Source organism: Centroberyx affinis, unplaced genomic scaffold, assembly GCF_046629955.1.
Source record: "Centroberyx affinis isolate AG114_WGS23_722 - 3 ecotype Tasmania unplaced genomic scaffold, CSIRO-AGI_Caff_v1 ptg000797l_1, whole genome shotgun sequence".
Classification (NCBI taxonomy): Eukaryota; Metazoa; Chordata; class Actinopteri; order Beryciformes; family Berycidae; genus Centroberyx; species Centroberyx affinis.
Window position 1 is genome coordinate 54542 of NW_027279402.1, and position 22391 is coordinate 76932.

Sequence of the window (22391 nt, forward strand, 5' to 3'; positions counted from 1 at the left end):
CAGTCTGCATTCTCAGTGCACAGCGATGCACATTAAAAGTTCATTTTGTCAAGGTTTTTGGTTAGAAGAGTCTGCACCAAGTCATGGAATGTGTTTACGAGGAAGAATATGTACTTAAAATCTCTCTCTCTCTCTCTCTCTCTCTCTCTCTCTCTCTCTCTCTCTCTCTCTCTCTCTCTCTCTTATTCTCTCTCTCTCTCTCTCTCTCTCTCTCTCCTTCCAGAGCAGATACGCTGCTGCAGATCGAGGTGTGAGGCTCTACAGTTCCCTGCCCATGCGCCCAAGCCCCGACGGCAAGAGACTGCCCTCTACTGGGGTGAGACTCCTCTCTCCCACCCTTCTCTCTCCCCCTCTCACCCCTACTCCCTCACCCCTCAGTATCATCGGCACCTGCCCCCATATGACATTAACCCCTTACCCATACAGTGGTAGCCATTGCAGAAGTCCCTCCCCTATCAGTACAGCAAGATTTTCCACTTTCCAGCTGGAGAGACAGTTCAGCAGCAGTGAAACAAGCATGTAATTTCTTAAAAAAAGACTTCAGCGATGACTATGTTTCTACTTAGCGCTTTGTAGCTCATCTGTTTCACTGGTCAGCCCTTTTCTTACTCTCAAACTTTGCCTCTCCTATAGGCAAAGATAGGTCTCATGTCTTTCCCTCTTCTCACAACTTAGCCTTAACCTTGACTTGACCCGCCGACTACTTTGACCCCCCCCTCCCTCACTACCACTACCTCTCCCCTATGGGCTCTTCCCACGCTCACCCTTTACCCCAAACCCCATAGAGCTGTTTACTTCCCCATACCCAAGGCATCACTGGCTACCACAAGGCTCCCAATAAAGCAGCCATCTGACTTGGTGGCTTGTGTGGTATTCGCCTTGCAGCTTCTCGCTGCAGCTGACAGACCAACCAACCAACCGCCTCGTATGTGTTCATTTGTTCATTTTCAAGTGTGTTCATTCATTCATTCATCCATTCATTTTTAGTTTACTTGAGCTCAATCTTTTGTATCATAAAAAAAAAAGGTTCATACATGTCAAAAAATAAGCCTATTTTCTTTAATCACTGAAACGCTGCAAGATTTTCCTCTGACATTGTGCTGTACTGTACGTCTCCAAGGTGCTTTCCACTCCCCCACACCTGACTCTAACAGAGAAATGCCTACTGTAAGAGACATATGAGACAGGCCCCACATAATCACAGCTACAAAGATCTCAAAACCTACTGGGAATCATATTTCCAGCGCTGCAGTTGTTAGTGTTGACTGCGCTGTGCTGTATCCACCGCCTTGGACTGTATGGAGTGTAATAATCAGTCTTTCATGATGAGTAGGTCAGCTGACTGTTGACACAATGAGGGATTCAGGAATATGAATCCCGCCCCGAGGTGTTTGAATGCTCAGTAGAAGAAGCCTGGTGGGCAATGAGTGTGTTGTTGCCTTGACCCCATCCCAGCAGTTGCTCCAATATTCGTTGTGTGTGCTGGCTTTGTGTTTCACTTTGGAACTTAAATAATGAAGCACGCAGAATTGGGTTCTGGGATTCTGCTTGCTTCATTATTAGAAAAATATGATTTTCTGCATATGCTGCATCTGCTCTAGACTCGTTTTAGGTAAAAAGCAGAAAAAGCTGTTGTTGATGCATATATTACGTATACAAAGTAGTCTTGCGACTGCTTTCTCTTTTTCTGCTTCCTTTATTGTAAAGCAACTGTATTGTTACACCAAATTCTCATTTTCAAATCAGTGTAATTGTATGAAACCAGAAAGTTTTCTGATTGTTCATGAGGATGCGTGGGAAAAGAAAAAAAATAAGTTTAATTTTGAAGTTCAGTGATGCAGCAGTTGCAGTACTTTGACTTTGACAAAGTGCTGGAACAGTAAGTCTACTTTGTTTGTGAAACCTTTATTTCTTTTTTGAAAAAGAAAAAGAAATCTTTCAGTATTGTGAAAATCATAATTAGAATCTAGCTTGCCTTGCTTTTATGCGTTTATGTAACGAAGGACAGAAAATGAAAGAACAATAGAGCGAAAAGAGAGAATTTAATTTCATATGTCTCCCTTTTTCATGTTTCACTCCATGCAAGTGCTTTTTGAATTATCTCTTCACTGCTCCAGGGCTCAACGAGAGAAAGAGTGGGTGAGTGAGTGAGTGAGAGAGAGAAAGAGAGAGACAGAGAGAGAGAAAGAAAGAGAAAGCTCTGTAATATTGTTGGTGGGCACCTTTTTTAATTACAACAGAGATTGTATTGATGTCTCAGGCCACATGTCCTAAATCATTTATCAAGGGGGAGAGTGCTAACAAAGCATTTCTAAGAAACCCATCCCCTCCCAGGGCCTGGAATCATACGTTATCTAAAGTGAATATTGTAAATGCTGTTCTGTGGCGAGAACCACTTACAAATCATGGGAATGAGTTCCTTGTCAAGACATGTGTGAGGTAGTAAAGATATATATCCACTTTCATCTGATCCTCTGTTGCGCAAATTAAGCTCTGCATCTAAATCTCCATGCAGAAGTTGTTTATAAAATGAAGAGGGGCATGTTGAAAATGAGGAATAAACATTAGTGTAAAGGAGGGAAATTTTCAAAACCGCCTTGTCGTGTTCAGCAACAATAATAAGATTCCATCTCTTGTGCTGATTAGATTTCATCAAAAGAAAAAAAAACAAAAAACAGACAGAGCGAAACAAAAAGGAGACAATATGTGCTATTTTTTTTCTCCCCTCTTTGGTTTTCTGTCATTTCCTTTTGTCTGTTATTACCTGGGTGTAGCTCCACTACAGTAGCAGACTGTAAGCTACAGGCTGCATGGTGGAGGAGAAGAAAAACCACTTAACATGCAGGAGGAAACCAGACGTTTTTCCATTGCACTTATCAGGTGCTGCGGTGAGAGCAAGTGTCAAGGTGCACCAGGTTGTGCCCCCCCCCCAGCCTCCCCCCACCCCCCCTCACCCATCCTCCCCTTCCTCCCCTCTTCCTTCCCTGCGCACCCCTTTTATTTTCCCCTGATCTCTATCTCCTGCCCCCCCCCCCCCCCCCCCCTTCCCTCTCCCTCCCTCCAACCACCTCTCACCACCCTTGGTTCAGTTAAAAGTGGGCTTGGCACTTCCGCTGCCCCCCGCCCCACCCCCCATCCCTTTCCCCTCCCCTCTTTTTTTCTCTGTCAAACTAACCTCAGCCAACTCCTGCTCTTCACCTCTATGTTTCCTGTCAAGGTGCATTGCCCACCCCCACCCCGCAACTACCAGCTCTGCCCCCGCAACCTTTCCTCTCTTTCTTTCAAAGTCTATTATGGCTCTAAATGCCTACAGTTCGTTTTTTTTTTTAAAGGGCTCAGTGCAGAGGGCATGACCCCCGGTGTTCTGCAGCGATCTCACTATCCCTGCACGTACGGCGAAAGAGAGGCTTTTGTAGTATTAGAGGCATTAAAGGGAAAATCCACCCAAAAAAATAGAATTCACATAATGTTATTGCTGTTGTCTTGGACCAAAGTGAATTTGAAGTGACTCTTCTTGAGATTGTGAATGTGAATGAACCTCTCCAAAACTCACAAGAATATACATTGTATGATGTCCAAAATGCATACATGTGTGTGTGTGTCTCTCTCTCTCTATGTGTGTGTGTTTATGTGTGAGCATATATAATTCAAATTCAAATTCAAATGAGCTTTACTGGCATTAAATACTTCAGTATCTGTTGCCAAAGCAAAACCGTGACAATCAATAAAACTAGCAATAATAACAATAAAAATAATTGAACAATAGAAAATTGCAATTATTCGATCACACACAAAGCAGAATAGAAAGTATTAGTAGTTAGGTAATCTGTTTCTCCTCTCTCAGGTTTTCATGGGATGTTATATAAATGGCAGCTAGAATGGCTGAGTTTTTCAAAATTACATACATTTTGGTGTTTGGAGAAATAAGTATATACTATATATATATACAGTATATGTGTGTGTGTGTGTGTTTTAAGCATGCAAACTCACTCATATGTTCACATGTATATCTGTGTCCGCCTGCCTGCCTGCCTACATGCCTGGTCTGGAGTGTTTAAGGCGGTACGCAGCACGCACACGGCTTCACAGTAAAACATGGAGGGTTGTTTTAGCTCAGGTTGGGTGAGCATCAGTGTATTCTTTGCAGGGAGTCAAGCTGGTCTCGCTGCTGTTGTAGTTGTTGTTATTGTTGTTTTTTTTTTAGCTCCTCCGGTCTTGACAGTGATACATAGGGTAAAGGTTCAGAATCTCCTATAGCGCAGAGATGACAGGATCGTTTCAGGATTCTTTCTCTCTCCCACCCCCCAACTCTCTCTATTTCTCTCTATCTCCTAGTTTCTCCATCTCTCTCTCTCTCTCTCTCTCTCTCTCTCTCTCTCTCTCTCTCTCTCTCTCCCTCTCTCTCACACACACATACTCTCCCCCTCTCTCTCTCTCTCTCTCTCTCTTCTCTCTCTCTCTCTCTCTCTCTCTCTCTCTGTCTTTCTCTCTTTTTCCAAGCTGATTTGGAGCCTTGCATAGTCAATTATGTAGGGAGTGAGAGATGGAGTGGGGGCTCCGGCTTCCATATTTTGGTGTGATATTAATATTGCATGAGCGCTATTCTGTAGCGAATATCTAAGAGACTGCCTATTAAGGCAGCAGCAGGAGAAGAATGTGACAGAGACACACACACAATCACACACACACACAATCACACACACACACACACACACACACACACACATACATACATACATAGAAACGCACACGCAACCACAGAGCCGGGGTGAATCAGGATCAGGCACAGGTCGTTATAATTAGTGTTTTCCAGATTTATTTTGGTGGGATAATAAGAGTGAGTCATTCTCCTGTTTAATATGTCATGTTTGTTTATCTCGACATGGCTCATATCACACCGTACAGTGAGCATCTTTGATGTCGGGGAGAACTGAGTGATGTTCCACAGTAATTGTGCTAAGAATGGAATATGTTAACTAACCAACTGAATAAACAAACAAAGCAGATACACAAAACAAATGCTTTCTGTAAAAAAAAAAAAAAGAAAAAGCAGCCAGTAAACAAACTAGTTATGCATTGTGAAAATAATTGTGATATTCCATAACAGTAGTGAGGGCAGGTTGGGTGGATATCAGTGATGCATGCTGTACATGTCAACAGTGAGGCTGAAGGGTCCCCAGAGATGACTTAGGGGCTTGGCATGGACACTTGGGGCTTTGTGGGTGCTAAGTGGCAGTGACAGTGGAAGGTCTGTATTAGATGGTCTTATCTTATGCCACCACAAATTCTCAAAAGGGTAATTTTAAGGTGTCAGGTACAGAAAAGAGCCAGAACATTTATGCCTACAGTAATGATACCAGGCATAGGCTACAGAAATACAGTTACTGTATATAGAAACATAATAACAATTATAATATATGCAATTAGTATGTTATTGTCCTGTGAAAACCTCAAATCTCCAATTTTGAATTTCAATTTTTAAATCCGTAATTAACAGGTGATATTGTTTCCCACATGCAGAATATGTCTCATCAAACTAAAACTGGTCCAACTCAAGTCATTGATGGTGCAGTGTAGAATGCAAAAATGCACAGGAGTCCATGGTAAAATCATCCAAAATCACCTTTTTGGAGTCGGTTTCTGATGCAAACAATGTGTTTGTGAGTTAACAATACTGTCAGCTTGGCTCTCAAAGAGCTGAACTGACGCTCCAAGGCATTCTCTATGTACTGCCCATTTCTAAGTACATATACCCATTATCCCCTTACAGTTGCCAAGTCAAGTAGTCTATTGCAAAACTACTGCGTATCAAACATATAATAAACAGTAGACAGTATTTTTCTCACAGGACTCTGCAGCTGCATTGTGATGTTGTGATGTTGGCTGTAACATGCTAAAGAAGTATTCCTTTGCAATTTTTTTTTTCTCGCCTCTTACAGTGGCATTACCAGGCACAGTCTAGCCTAGAAAGCCCAGTCTGGAGTCGACACAGCCAGTTAGTCCCGAGCCCAGAAGCGTCATGCTGGGCCCGACGTCGAACAAGTGCTTGGTGACCTTACAGCACCAGCTGGAGTTTAAAGAAGTCTTTAAAAGGCTGATTCTCCACAGTAATATCATCGCTCATGCCTCAAAGACTCTGGATTAAGGCCCACTTTCCCTTGCTAAAATGTAACAAATGTGTGAAAAAACATCACAGCCAAAGCCAGCGCAGAGAGAACGATGGAGAGAGAGAGAGAGAGAGAGAGAGAGAGAGAGAGAGAGAGAGACGGTGAGAGAGATTGTGAGAGCGAGAAGGAATGGAGAGAGAGAGACAGAGATGAAGCGAGAGAGAGGGGGGAGAGAGAGAGAGAGACAGCAACGGAGAGATAGGAGAGGCAGAAGAAAAAGAGGGAGAAAGAAAGTGAGAGAAACTCAACATCTTAACACCTCCCCCTCTGCCAGATATATCAATGTAGTCGGCTTTCTCTGAAATTCAAATGGCAAGAGGAAAAAAAGGCAGAAGAGAAAAAAAAAAGAAAGAAAAAAGAAACCTCTGGCTTTGGAGGGGGGGGGGGTTGGGGTGGGGGGGCTGAGAAAAAGACCTGCCATCTATGTATTAGTGCTCTGTAAATATTACATGAGCTCCACATTCGCTCACTTGTTTGGCATTACTTCCACTGGATGGGTATATTATTTTAGAAACCATGCCTTGTTTATGGAGAGGCATGACCTACTTCCAGACACTGCTCTCTCTCTCTCTCTCTCTCTCTCTCTCTCTCTCTCTCCCTCTCTTTTTCTCTCTGGTTCTCTCTATCCTGTTTCCCTCTCCCTCTCCCTCTCTCTCTCTGCCTCTCTCTCTCTCTCCCTCTCTCTCGCTCTCCCTTATTCACTCTCAATCTGTGAAATCTCAACTGGTTGTCCCTGCTGAACAATTACGAGGCAGAGAGACCCAAATGGAGATGTTTGTAGAAAACAACATGTGTATAATTAAGGTTTAATGAGCTCTTGTCAGGGTGGAATGTGCAATTAGATTGGTAATAGAAAATTCTGCCTGAATGCTGGTGGCAGAGGCTGGATGGCTGGCTGGATGTGGAGTCAGCATGGCAGTGAATGGATGAACACTGAATTATTTTGAGCCCTATTGACAGAAGTAGATAGCGCTGTAGGGTACATTTACATTTAAATACATGGCACGGCCCCAGATACAGCTTTCTCTAGGAAAGAAGATTTTTTTTTGGTGGTGCTGTACTGTGTTTTTTGCTTGAAAATGACTGTACAGTAGGTTGGTGCCTTGAGAAAGCATTTCTGACAAGGTTGCAATTGTGCTTTAATTCTATGGCATGAAGCAGGGGACAATACATTGTGATTGTTTTGTTTTTTTTCATTTATTTGGAGCATTTGGAGTTATTTGTAATGGTTTAAATGGGAGAGGTCATGATTATGATTGTCTTGAGAATTGTCAAGATTTCTGAATATGTAGAGTAGTATCTACAGTTTAATGACAATTTAATGTACAGTATTTGATATTTAAGATAATCCAGAGATCATTCAGTGTGTGATGTGAGTGTTATATTCTGTGCAGTGGGCTGCTTGCACAAATATAGTATGAGTGGTGGTGAGCAGGTAAACTGCTGTTTCCATACAAAATTTCACTGCCTGGTATTTGCTTCTAGGTCTGTGCTTTTTCTGTCCCAAAGACTCACACTATTTTAGAGAAGAACACTTTCCTCCACCAGGCCCTGTGTCTTTTTAAAAAGGCACTTGTTAGAAAAGAGCAGGTATCCTTGCTGCTCTCTTTTTCTGCTTTCTTCCTTTTTTCTGACAATCATTTCCTTGAGTTGAGTAAATTGTGCTTGTGGGTCTGGTAGAGAAGAAGATCCACACACAAAATACTGTTTAGCTATTTCTGAATTACTTGACTACTCCCTGAAAGAGAGGGCCCTTTGTTGGCTTCCTTGGGGACTGCCCTTGAAAGGCTCCTATTGTGCGGTAGGCACTATGATATAATGCAAGTGGATTTAATAGATTTAATGGAACACACAGACATGGTTCCCAAGCCCTCATATGATGAGAACCAGCCTGCTTTAGGAGATCAGATAAAGGAACCACATCTTAAAGAAATTAAATACATAATATGTCTATGCCCCATCCCCCCAGAAGTATGTTAGGCTTTGCTTGTGTGCTAAACATCTTTGGATGTTCGGTTCATGCTGAGACAAATCCCCAATGTATTTAGTATTATTTAAGCATTATTCCATTACCAACTGTGTGTTTTGGTAACTCTGATTTGAGGTCTTTTCAGATTTCTGTAGGCTATATCACTTGATTATCCATTTCTGTGTTCCACCTGAGTTGCGTTGCGAGTCAAGGTTAGGCAGAGCGAGGGAGTTGAATGTCAGCGATGTGTTAGCTTTGTTTTCATTGTGTTAACAGGAGCACAATGGTACGATTGTGTGGCCATCTGAAACCCTACACCTACCCAGAGCTACGGGGGTCAGAGGTGGGGGAGATGTGTGCACGTTTAGCCTGACGAACCATGCATTTTGAAAGACCCACAAACCGAAAGAGTAATCCATCCAGCATACCATCAAAACCATTCAGCTTCGCCCGCTCGCTCACATACCAGAGCTACTCATCCAGAGTTCTTATAAAATGCTCTCATTTTCCGAACATAAATGGGGGCTGCTCTTTTTCCTTCCCTCGTTGCTTTGTAATCTGTCTCATTATTTTAAGGTGTCGTTTGAGGAGTGACCTGCCTCTTGAAACCCCTCAGTGTGATGGACAAGACCATAAAGCTGCGCATTAAACCTTAGATGAATGTTATATCTTAACGCTGATAGAGGCAATTAAGTCCATCATAAGGGAGAGAGGGAGCGCTCTTCTCTGGGGAGTCATTCACTTGCATGGTTTAACATGGTCCCCAGCTAAATGCTTTATTTTATTTCTCCGCTTGGCTCACGGCTTACAGTCTAGCACAAATGGAGCTGATGTTTTTTTTCGCACAATTTGGTCTTTCTGTCTGATCTGCCCTTTTCTGTCTGTCTTCATGTGTCTCCCCTCTATCTCTCCCTCTCCCTCTCTCTCGCTCCCTCTCCCCTCTCCTCCCCATCTCGCTGTATTTGTCATGGTAATGTAAAAATCTCAGCTGCTCCAATTCATTTCTTGCTCTTTCAGTCAAGAAAGAAGAGCAATTCTGTTTCTCCTCACTGGTTGCTGTGTGTCGAGGTTTAAAGGTAATGAAGACCATATTTCATCTGCATGGAGTTATACGACTGGGCGTGGCCGAGCAGGTCTGTTATGGGAAAAGAAATATTATGGAAGGTCTAACTTTGTTATCTTTATCTCAATGGGATCAACGTGTGTGTTATTGGACAGGATACATTGCACAAACACACATGGGCACGCATACAATGTGCACACATTAACTGTACACTAAGTGAATGATGCATGTGTGCTCAACCTGTATATACATATACACAACACAAGCATTTGCACACATAAGGAATAAATATGGGTAAAGTACACATACAGCTGCAGACCCATGCACACACACACATACACACATGCATATGCACGTGCACACACACACCCAAGACACATTCACCAACACAACCGCACAGGCAATCCATATCTGCTTTCCAGCACACCATCCCCCATACTCTTTGTGCCATGGTTATGTCTGTATGTATGTGTATGTGTCTGTGTGTATCTACGTGTGTGTTTGTCTGTGTGAGTGCCTGCCAGCGAGTCAGTGAATGCTCTAATGACCACAGTCCTGACACAGGTATTTTGACTGCTGCCTCTTTCCATCTGCACATTGACTGACATGCGATTAGTTACGCTGGGGTGAAAAACTAGGGAGGTGCGCGCTGTAACCATGAAAGAGACTAGAGGGAGGGTTAAGTTCGCTTCCCCCTCTCTCTGTCTCCTGCCCCGTCTTTCTTTTAAATCTAAAACATCCCCAGACGCAGATACGGGTTGTATGATTTGGTATTCAATACATACAGTAAAACACAGGGCTCACAGCCTCATTATGAGAAAAGCTTTTCGTGTAGATCCAGTCAGGCTGCCAGTGTTGTAGCATAGCAATGCAGAGTAACCACTTTATCAAGAATTTGGATTGGGTACAAAATTGATCTGAAACTGCTGATTTCTAAAGATTCAGTTATCCATTGTCAACTCAATGGACAGGTGAGAGCAAAAAAAATTGAGATTATATCACCATAACTAGAATATACTGGAAACTGACAGTTATTCCCATTACCATCAACAAGATAGTTTTTTTTTTTCCCATTTTACAAATATTTGAAAAAAACAATCTTCTATCTAAAGTCCTAGTTTTGGGGGCTTGGAACAGCATGCAGGCACAGTTGCAGTCACCCATGTACAGGTGGGTCCATATGCTGTACAGTACAACATGGTGGCTATTAAGTCATTTTGGAATGAGCGGGATAGGTAATTTGGAGGTCCCACTGTAGATGTGAGTGGCTGGTCGAGGGCTTTGGAAGCCGCAGTTCTGATACGCTGTGTTCCAGTCAACAGTTGTTCTATAACCTCCATGCCTGTGGTGCACTTCCTGCATCAAACTGACATTGGCTTGGCTTTACGCAAACACAATGCTATTTATAGCATCTCTCTCTCTCTCCCACTTTTTTTTCTCTCTCCCATTATCTCTCTCTATCTCACTCTGTCTCCTTCTCTCTCTCTCGCTCTCTCTCTCTCTCTCTCTCTCTCTCATATATTTGCATTTCTGCTCTGCAAACAGGAGTTCGATGTCAAGTGTGTATCAGTTGTACAAGCTCTCCCCACACAAGCTTCATGTTGCTCTGCCTCACTTGTCCCTTTTCTTTCTCCATTCTCGCTGTCTCTCACATCCCCCCCATCTCTCCTTCATTCCCTCACTCGACATCTCTCCCTTCTCCTCCCTCTCACTGTACTGTAGCTCTCCACCTCTCTCTCACCTTCACCCTCTCCTCCCTCCCCCCTTACCCTTTCTCTCTCTCTCTCTGTCTGTGTTTTCTTTTGCTCAATTGTTTTGCTGTAGATTTGACCGCTATGATTAATGACCTCAAAGCCTCAGAAAAGCAAACAGAGGGAGAGACGACAAACTCGCCCTTCCCTTACAAACCTTCCTTTTCTCATATGTCAACCTCTCATATGTTCACACTGAGCACATTATGACTTCTGGTAGAAAATCGACATAATATGACTGGGATTACACAAGACCAAGATTTTATATGCACAAAATTTCATCGGACTCCTCCAGGCAACAGCACCAACCAGGCAGACAGAACGACTTCCCCGGGCCATCGCTGTAAAGAAGAATGCATTCTTAGTTCATTTGCCTGATATAAATCCAGTTCTATGACTATAAATCCAGGTCTGATCATGAATCTCAATAATCTCAACAAAATGTCAGAGGTTCAGCTACAGAACAACACCTCTGGAGCTGGCACAGATTTAGTGTTTTGACTTAAGAAGGGTGGATGCTTGAGTAACTGAAAAGCTGTCTTCTCAAAAAGATCATGTTTTTTACAGGGTGCTGACAATGTGACTGTGATTGCACAAGACCAAAGACCAAGACCAGCTAATTGTGAAACTATCATCCAACTTTTCCAGGCAAAGACTCCCCCCAAGGAGCTGGAACTTCTCCTCCAGGCCATTGCAGTAAATTGTAATATGCACTGAGTCAGTTTGCCTGGTTAAATAACGGTATATAATCAGTAATGGAACAGAAGGATTTGGGGGCGCAAGCCATTTGATTGCCATTTCTGTACTCTGAGCATATTCCTCCATTCAAGTCAGACTAGTGGCACAAATTGGCGCTGGAAAAGTGCAAACCATGGGCTAGCGGGTAGTAAAATTACCATTCCTTAAAGTCAGAAGCTGATTTGTTAGCTAAGGAGCTAAGGTCCCCTCCTGTGTGTGCAATTGGTGTGTGCTGTACTTTGTTCTGTAGCATGGATTTAGCCTAACTGACTAGTTGCTACCCACAAAGAGGCAAGAGCTAATTATTACCTTCCCACTCGATTTAGATGTTGCTTGTTATTCTAACGTCTATATGCCTTTAGTGACACATCCCATTGTGCGGTAGATGCACTACCAGATTCCAGTTTGCTCTTAGACATACTGTATAATTGTGTCCTACTTTCTGTTTTGCTCATTCAGATTTAGTGTGCAGGTGTGAAAATGCAAATAACCTATTGCAAGATACCATCACATCTAGCATGATGTGATTAGAACAGCATGTAAAATCATTTTCCAGGCGCAATAAAGAAATTGATTTCATTTTTGTTGCAGAATGCAATGATTGTTCCTCCACCAAACTAATAGCGCTATCACATAGAAATCATTGCACTGGAAGTAACCGTTCCATTTGAGGCTGAATGATAACAGGTGGAGATGGAATTGGGGTTTCAAATTGCATAATGTTGCAAGTTATTGCCTTTTTAGTGTAATTTGTTTGGTCCCCTGTTTTGGTACTCTGTTTCAAATATGAATATGACTAGAAACAAACTCTATCGGAGTTGAGGCTGCCTGGGAAAATATTTCAAGCGCTTCTCTTTTACTTGATTGGACCGGGCAAAAAAGGTTTGCATTGGATGAAAGATTACACAAATTTAGTCCCACCCTGGGACCCAAGCTCATTAAAGCATGCTGATACTCTCATAATTTGATCAACCATAAACAAGATTTTGACCCATTCTAGGTCCCATAGTCCCATAGTTTGAGAAACCCCCCTACAGGTAATAGTAGAAGTTACTGTAGGCTCATATCCATCCAGTTACTTGACCTTACAGTAGCAGCGGTAATTCATCTCAGCCACTACTGGCTGTCTTGGGGTGTGTTTTGTTTTCTCATAAACGGCCGGTGCCAAATAGTGTCAGACAGAGAGGCAGGGAAGGCCTCTGGGAGTGTGTGTGTGTGTCTGTGTGCGCGTGCATGCGTGTGTGTGTGTGTGTGTGTGTGTTTCAAGCTGCGGCCTCTGGCTGTGACCCCAGTGTTAATCACATCTACAGCCAGAACAACCACAGGCTCTATTGCCACTGCTGCTGTTGCAGCTACGGCCCTTCACAACCCCTCCTGCTCTCTCTCTCTCTCTCTCTCTCTCTCTCTCTCTCTCTCTCTCTCTCTCTCTCTCTCTCTCTCTCTCTCTCCTTACTCATGCTCTCTGTCCTTATGCTCTCCATCCCTCCCTCCCCACCTCCCTCCATCTCTCTCTCTCTTTCCCTCCCAACCTCCCTTTCTTACCCTGCCTCCCACTTGCACATGGCCCTCACCCGCTCCCTCCCCATTAGCTCAGGGGCACACCCTCGTCTGTCTCACGCTCCCCCCATAACCTCCATCCCTCACCCTTCCTCTAACCCAAGTCCTCCCCTTCCTCGAGCTGGGCAGTGTTGGATGTGAGGCTTGCCCTGTCTTAGTGTCTCAGTGGGTTTCTCTGGCAGAGTGTGAAAGTGCTAAAGGCTGTTCTGGCCTCTTGGCCTCCGTATGGCCTTGATCACTAGCTGGGCGGCTGGTTGGCTGGGTGGGTAAAACATTAGATGGCTGATTGGCTGGCTGTGTCACTGATTGTTTAGGCGGCCGAACGGCTGATTGGCTTACTGGGTACCAGCCTTGGTGGCTGGTTGGCTGGCTGACTGATTAACTGCGCGGCTGATTGGCCGACTGGCTGACTGGTTGACTGGCTGTTAGCGTGCGAGTTGTGTTCTCAACATTGTGATTATCGCTCTGTTGTGCCTATTCCTTCGTCACCTGGTGACACTGGTAGAATCACAGTCGTTAACGTGTGCACACACACTTACACATTCACACACACACACACACACACACAGGCTCAGGCTGTAGGCAAGCAGAGCCGAGGAGTGTGAGTTACACCAGCTTTGACAGGGCCTAATTATATGTGTCTCTAATGAACTGTAATTACTGACATCCACCAGAGCCATCGAGGTCTATAAGCTGCAGACTCGCAGTCATTAGGCTGCTGCGTTACACTGTTTCTGAATCTCTACTGACTGACTGTGTGACTGACTGATTATACTTGTTTTTTCTGTTAAGTGTTAATCTCTCTTCTCTGTCACTGTGTTTTCTCATTCTTTCTCTCTCTCTCTCTCTATCTCTCTCTCTCCACTACAGTTTGATGGTGACAACATGTACATGAATGAAAACAACCAGGAGTTCCTCTCCCCAAACCAGGTGAGTTAAATTTTCCCCTGATGAAATAACTGTTGCTCTCTCTTCCTCTCCTCTTATCTCTTATCTGTCCCAACTGATTGTTGCATGAGTTGCTGCGGTGCTGATTTGCATCCCTCATTGTATTTAAGTTCATGCTTACTAGAACAGACAACAAATGGTTGCTACTAAAACAACCACAGAGGAGATACTGTGACATCAACTGAAAGGACTGTAACTTTCCACTGGCTCAATATTGTTTCCAAACCGCAAAAACTGAATTTCTCATATATTGCTCTAATTGACAGACTTCTAGGAGGTTTTTCATGACCCTTGGACCAACACAAATGATTCATAACGCATTGTAAAATATTGAGCTGTCAATGGGAGACATCAACCAACTTTCCTGAAAAGGTGAATTTTTGGATGCAAGATTCATACAGGACTGATGATATGAATAATGGAGGTCACAATGTGGGATAAACAGGAACTTTTTTGGCTAGTCCTGAAGCTTTGCCTTGAGTGTAGAATCTGTAGAAGTCAGAATGCAGAAGTGTGTTGTTGTAGCTCCCTGTTCTAATTGTTTGTTTGTTTTTTATATAATAAATAGTTCTTCTTCTAAATAATTAATTAATTCATTGTCTTTTACTTGCATATTCCTATTCATGTTCATGGGGGGTGGAGCCTATTCCAGCATGCATTGGGCGAAAGCCAGAGAAACACCTTGGACAGGCTGCCAGCCCAACACAGATAGACAGACAATCACACTCACATTCATACCTATGGGCAATTTAGAGTCTCCAGTCCACCTGACCTGCATGTCTTTAGACTGTGGGAGGAAACTGGAGCACCCGGAGGAAACACACACAAACTCGGGGAGAATATGCACACACAGAAAGAGCCGGGGTCAGGAATTGAACCTTGGACCTCCTTGCTGTGAATTGAACTGAGGACCTTTTTGCTGTGAGGCGACAGTGCTAACTACTGATCTGCCGTGCCGCCATAAATAATTCAGTACATTTCAATAATACAATCATCCTGTGTGCGCACAATTTTCACTTTGGTAAAAACTGAGCAGAAAAAATTGTTGTACTCAGTTGATTCTGGCCTTATTACAGAGGATTTATTAAGTTAAAATGGAAGGAAAAGAATGGGAGTCAGCGTATGTTCTTCTACAGTACATGGCAACCATGCCAGAGTAATGCACTGTAGCACAGCTGGTAGCGAACAACTGGGAGACCATATGGTTGTGTTTGGACAGGGGGATTTGTGGAGTTTGGGAATAAGCCTGTCTGACATACACAGGGGAGCAGGGAATTTGTCCCTGTCAATTGCAATTATTAGAACCGACCCATAGGCTAGAGTGGTTCTGTGTTTCATTTTCATTTTCTGTTTTGCTTATTTTTTATGCGGTGGGTTGTTAAACTATGGGTCAGGGCCCAAAATGGGTCACATGGTTCCTTATGCTGGTTCTGCAACATGACAAGGTGAGTATATTTATGTAGGGCTGTTAACAAACATGATTGTCACAAAGTGATTTACAGAAACAGAGGACAAAATTAGGGTTGTGTTTTTATCTGCTAAATTTCTAGATGCGTGGCTGGCTGAAAAGGATTAAGAACCCCTGCTTTTATCATGGCTCTGCCCATTTAGATTCAGCATGTGCAGTTTTACCATGCGCTGTAGCTGCGTTGATTGACTGATTACAAGCCATGCTGATGTGGATGATGTTTTTTGCTGAATTAGAGGACAGGTAAAACATTGCAAATGTAGCATATAAGATAGACAGAGGCACAGAGAGAGAGAGAGAGAGAGAGAGAGAGAGAGGAAAAGGTAGGGATCAAGGGAACGGGAGAGAAAGAGAGATAGAGAGAGGGAAGTGGCGTGAAAGAGTGTGATGGGTTGAGAGTGGACTTTGCTTTGCTCTGTGTTGTACTTTGTTTACTCAAGATCTCCTCATATTTGACATGTGCCTGGCTCTATTCTCCGCTTCACCAAGTTCAGCCTCTCCTTCCCTCTGACAGCTAGAATCAGGGAGGGCCTTGGGGGTGGGCACACACTCCTACAACAAAACGTAGAGATGGGAGAAATAGAGCTCATGCATCTCGCTTCCCATCGCTAGGCTGCGTCCAGAGTTTAGATACTACACCACCCGCAGTGCCAAGATCCTCCACCTTTGGCTTTGTTTATGTCCGTTTCACTGGATTGGGTATTTGACATTTTTTCACCCAATCTGATTGGCCAAACCGAAAAGTGTTAAATACATTAAATGGTTTGTTTTTATTTATATTGTTTGCAAGTGTTCAGATAAAATGGACCCATGCTGAAAGCTATGCAGGGATGTGATAGATGGCTGCAGGGATTATTTTCCATTAACTAGTTTTACTCTTCAAGAAACTTAGTGTATATTATTCTCAATATACTTGGGCTTTAACAAAAACAAATGATACTGCCTACAGCTCACCTTTCTCTGTCTGCTTGCTGTTTTATTATCTCAGTTTAGCTCTGCCCCTCTCTCTCTCTCTCTCTCTCTCTCTCTCTCTCTCTCTCTCTCTCTCTCTCTCTCTCTTTCTCTCCCTCTCACTCTCTCTCACTCTCTCTCTCTTACTCTCTCTTTCGCTCTCTCTCTTACTCTCCAGTGCATTGAAATGCATTTGGGTCAGTGGTTCCACCTCCGAACTGTGTGAAAGTGTTTGTCTCAGCACTTGGCTGTCTCTCAGTTCCGTCTCTCCATGTAATCGCTCTAGTTAATCTGGCCTACCTATATAAGCGGTTAGTAAGATGGTTGATGTGATTGATAAACTTTATCTCTTCACAGTAAAAAGTGCATTGCAGCAAGGACAATAAAGAGAACACACTCTGCGTCAAATAGCCACAATTTGTGTCATCTTTCCTCTGGTGAAAGATGGAAGAGAAATACACCACTCACCCTGCTCCTTTTATTTTTATTCACAGTGCCTTACAGTACAATGAGTGCATACATTTTTGGCATTGGTGGCTGAGAGGGACTCAAACCCCTAATCCTGGCAATGTTAGTGCTATGCTCTACACATAGAACTGTATAGGACATGAGCATGGACACGGTGAGTTCATCTGGCCTAGTAACCATAGTATCCACTGAGTAGCTTAGATGGGTATGTTGTTGTGATGAGTCACAAGGAAATGGGGTCAGTTCCATTGTCATATCGATGTTCCCATGAGCATCGTAGCCTGACCCTAGTTAGTTCTCTCTGTAGCGTTTCTTGCAGCTTCTCTCTCTCTCTCTCTCTCTCTCTCTCTCTCTCTCTCTCTCTCTCCCCCTCTCTCCCTCTCTCTCTCTCTCTCTTCCCTCCAGCAGAGTGACAGAGTCTTAGTGATTAGATGACAAGGTCACAGACCTTGGTCTCGGCATCAACAAGCTCATTGTCTGCCCCCGTGGCCACTGACCATTGTAGTGGCAACAATGTACAAAAGAGTGGCCAACAACGAGAAGCTCTCGCTTGTTCGGGTGTCTTCACAGAGGACTGATCCAAACCCTCAGCAGACAAACAAGAGACACTGACACAGAATCTCCACAGCAGTCTCAGAAGGACATGGCAGGAACTCCTGCTCAGTAGAGAGGCTTTTTTCACTGCAAAGGAAAAGGGTAGTCATGGTCTTGGTAGACCTTGACCTGGAATAGAGTCTCTCATGTAATACTGAACAGAACAGAACCGAGCGACGCGATCAAAGATAATGCACTGCGGAGATGCCTTCTCATAGCTCTGCGCCAAAGTGAAAGAAACAGTATACTTCATCAGCACTTTACCTTGACAATGCTTCGCTTTGATGTCTTTCTCCCTGACTTATGAATTCATTTAGCAGAATTGCTGTTTGAGAGAAATATGTCACAGAAAAAGAACGCGAGGGGGAAAGAGAGGAGGGGGGGGAAGAGAGATGGAGAAACTGCACAGGGGAATAATTCGGCTAATGGAGTGACTGTTTGGATATTCAGCAGAAGTAGGAGCGGAGATTATGATCTTGCAATTAGCGTAACAAGGTTTTATTGATTGGCTGCCGGTGTATAGCGTCTTTGCTGCCAAGACGCTGCATGTGGTTTTAACATGCACAGTGTGTGTAGCCTAGCCAGTCCCACTACTACTACAGCAGAATACAGTTCAGTAGTACCACTGGGCTGTGGCCGTTCCCAGAGCATCAAAGCTAAAATATTATGGATTGCTGAGTTGGAGGGTCTGTTTGAATGCCTGATGATAAAGTGGAATACATTTGCATTTGCTGCTCACTTGTTAGTTAATGCATTGCCCTCCTTCCCCTTTGAGTGAGTGCAGGTATGAAAAGGCAGCTTCTGGTAATGAGTGATTTGAAAGTTTGCCTGCCTGTTTTACATGTCGGGAGTTGAAGTGATATTTTTTTAACAGTAAGCCTGCTATTTGTCATCTCAGTCAGTTTTTTGTAATTTATTGCTGGCAAGGATTATGCCAGTCCCTTGTGTGTTGTAATTGTAATTAGTGAGGCGTTTGAGTGCCAGCAGTAGAGCTGTGAGACAGACAGTCAGATCATAGGTTGTTAGATTTGTGGTTTTATATGGAAGCAAACAGATGTGATTGTGCCTACGTTTATGAGACACGTTGACAGACTGAACTCAAAATGAGGCCTCCCATGCCTTTCTTATTCTCTTTTCATTCTCCTTGCATTTTAACACCAGATTGGCTGACGTAAGACCTCCTTTAACACATCTGAAGAGATATGAAGTCTTTCACACAGGTTTAGTGACTAAACTTCATCTCCAGTCTGATAAATATAATTAAGTCCTCCCCTACAGCTCCCCTGCATCTCTCCCCTTTCCCCCCACATGTTTCTGATGAGCCATTGTAGAACATGATCCAATACTCTCTTACTGTCCAACCCCTGACAAATCTATCACCTCGTCCCTCTGTGCTCTGAATTAAAGGCCCATTTCACCGTTCCAGTTTAGATGAGTAATTCTCTCGTTTGGCGGCAACCCAAAACCCAGCCAGTCCGTCTGGAACCCCGGTAGAGTCTGATTGGTCAGGTTCAGCCGTGTGTGACTGACAGGAAGCCTGCTGATTGGGGGAGACGGTATCGTCGGATCGTTGCACTGATTAAAGCCTCGCGGCGGCATTTTGTAAACTCCCGCCGTTCGGGGTCCCCGCACCAGCGCCCCGGCCCTGCTGGTCTGAATTACAGCTCGGCCGCATTAGCCTGATTTACAGCTTCCTCCCGCTGTTTAGATTGGAGCTGGGGACCAGAGTGGCAGGCTGAAAAACCTCCTCCCTTACACTTCCGCCTGCCCCCTCTTTCCTCTTCCTACCAGTTCTCCCACTCTCTTCCCCCTTCTCTCTCCCCTCCACTCCCCTACTTCCCCTGTTTCCCCCTCTTTCCCTCTGCTCGTCCCCCCGTTTCCCATCTTCCTCTTCCTCCAGATTCTCCTCCAGAATCCTCTCTTCCCCCCACCCTCCTACACACACACACACACACACACACACACACACTTCCTCTTCCCACCAATTCTCTCCCTCTATCCCCCTTGTCTTCATTCCCTGCCTACCTCACACGTATCTTCCCCTCTCTCCTTTGCTCACTCTCCCTGTCTCCCCCTCTCTCCTACTCTTACACTCTTCTGTCTCCCCTCCACAATTACCCCCCCCCCCACGCGCACACACACACACACACACACACACACACACACACACACACATCCCCAGTCAGCTTGCTGCCACTGACAACATCCCTTCACCTTTCCCCCCCACCACCCCCTCTCCCTCTCTCTCTCACTCTCACTCTCTCACTCCCTCACTCCATCTTTTGTGAAAATGAAAACAAAGAGCGGCCTGCCAAAATATTTCTATAGCCGTTCGCTGACGAAGCAGGGAGCAGAGACAAAGCGAAAAGATGTGCAGGCATATTTGTTGCGGCAGCAGAAACATGGAAAGCTCTCTCCCCATGGCCTTTTTACAGTCATTTGGAAAGTGCCCCCCCCCCCCCCCCTTCAGTCTCTCTTGCCCCATTTAAAAGCCCTCTGTTTGAAATACTCAACTGACATGGCACCACAAATAAATGCGCAGCTGTATATTTGTGTAAGGCCCTCGCTTTGCCAAGCTGTCCATCTCCCTGTTGCCCCAGGTGATCAGATGAAACTAATGGCGACCTTAATGTGTTTGTGTAGGCCTTTCACCCCACTGGATAGAATGATGTGAGACCAAACACTCACTCTTGCATTAGATCATATGCCAGAATATTATGAAAGGCATGAATTGGCGAATTTCTGTTTAGCTTTGTATAACCACAGAGATTTTTTATCTCTTTTAAAAATAAAACTGACTCACAAAGTTTGCCTCAGACTGATTTTCCCTCATGGTTGAGGAACAGCCATGGGTTATTAGAGAGGAAAATGTTCTATTGAACCAAGAATCATTAGCAAAAATACTTAGAGTTAATTATTGATGCAGTATCTTGTAGGTATATGAAAAAGCCTTAAGCTGACATCGACCCATGTTGACTTTTTTCATCCTTTCAGAGAAAGTTGAAATGAGGTATTTTCTTTTTAATCTGGTTAGGCAGTGTTCCCTCTTGACAGCCAGAGTTTTGGTAGTTTTGGTTGTATTCACGAATAATTTATTGTGTTGGCATTAACTTGCTAGGTGCACAAGATGAGTGGAGTTTACTAAACAAGACAATGCAATGAGTAGCAGAATGTTTAGACAATCACAGGAAAGTACCAGAAAGTCAATTCAGCGCACTTTTAGTTTAACAACTACCTGACACAGACCCATCTGGTTCTCTAAGCAAGTTGAATCAAAAGTAGAGATTATGTGTAAATAGTATTTTGTTCAGGTCTTCTTTGGTGACATGTGGCTGTGCCTGTTAGGACTTAACTGTCAGACATCTCAGTGGTGGACATTGTGCCACGATGGGGGGCCTTTTGTGGCATATTGAGAGCATGTATTGTATAGGACTATTGTATAGGACGCTTTTGTGGTGCATCAAGTATGAGTTGTAGTGCAGAGCTCTAGTGAGAGATAGGGAGGTTCATTGACACTGGAGAGCTGTCTCCTCCACTCCCCTCCACTCCCCGCCAGCCTGTCATTAACAATGGCACCAAGGGTACGAGGGCCCAGATGTTAGTCTCCTGCTCTCACCAGCTGTGCCAGCCTCCGATACACAGCCTCATTGACTCTGAACCAGGGTGGGGAGACACTTAAGAACACACTGATACCACACACACAGACCATGCAGCCTCTGACTGTGAGCTTTTGTTCCATGTTGAAAAAAAAAAAACGCACAAAGGCATGCAAGAGCTGTTACACTCAGCCCAGGCAGAAATGCAGGCAGAAATGCAAGAGTGCATGCAGACATGCATGGACAAACAATCATACAGATGAACAGATATTTGGGTACACACACACACACACACACACGCACACACACACGCACACACACACGCATGCAAGCACGCACACAGGCAAGCACACATGCACACTACCCCCCACTCTCCCAGTGTTATTTGTGGGTGACAGGATCCTAACAATTCTCAGAATAATGCACGTTTGTTTGGATGACTGCGCCATCAGCGCTCCTATTGTTATTTTCAACATTGTTTGAGTCAATCGGTACAGATTCACCAACCTTTTATTGCGCTGTTTTTGTCCATTTACTTATTCTTATAACAATAATTACTTTTGTCATTCAAACACAGTAGCGCCATTGTCCACATGCCAATAATGATTGTGACAATGAGCGCAGAAAAATAGATAACCAAACAGTCATAAAATACCAGTTGACTGTCTGCTGTTCTTTGGCCCTGTCTAGTCTCTGGGTGACATCTGTGTGGTCGTAACTCAGCCATAGCAGTGGCTGTTGTTAAGCCTTGCAGAACAGACAGTGGAGCGCCAATGAGCAAAGTTAAAAAGCATTCCCTCTCCAGGAGACATGGCTGCTCCGTATAGGAAGAGACAGAGGGGACTCTGGAAATAATATGTCTGCCAATGTAACATTGTAATTCTAGATTCACCCTGTCAGGCAATAAGTTTGATTATGGTCCTCATTTGAAATGTTGGATTCATCTCTTCCCTTCCCCCCTCCTCTTCTGCTCCCCCTGCCTCCCTCTCCATTTTCTACTCCATCCCCCCACCCCGCTCTTCTCCTCCCCAGTCACCCACAACAGTATCAAAGTCGGCATCACAATCACTCTAGATGACTATTGGGAAACCTGAGCTATCTTATGCTGCCATGGTTTGTTT

At 44.1% G+C, this 22391-nt stretch overlaps 1 protein-coding gene across 3 annotated transcripts in view; it reads left to right on the forward strand.

The window, feature by feature from the left end:
* tox2 (TOX high mobility group box family member 2) overlaps positions 1 to 22391 on the forward strand; it is a 93377-nt gene that overhangs the window by 36205 nt on the left and 34781 nt on the right. For all 3 annotated transcript variants that reach the window (XM_071520383.1, XM_071520388.1, XM_071520384.1), the window contains exons 2-3: positions 224 to 316; positions 14116 to 14175. In XM_071520383.1, the coding sequence (XP_071376484.1) occupies positions 224 to 316; positions 14116 to 14175 (153 nt within the window). The remainder of the gene's footprint in view (positions 1 to 223; positions 317 to 14115; positions 14176 to 22391) is intronic.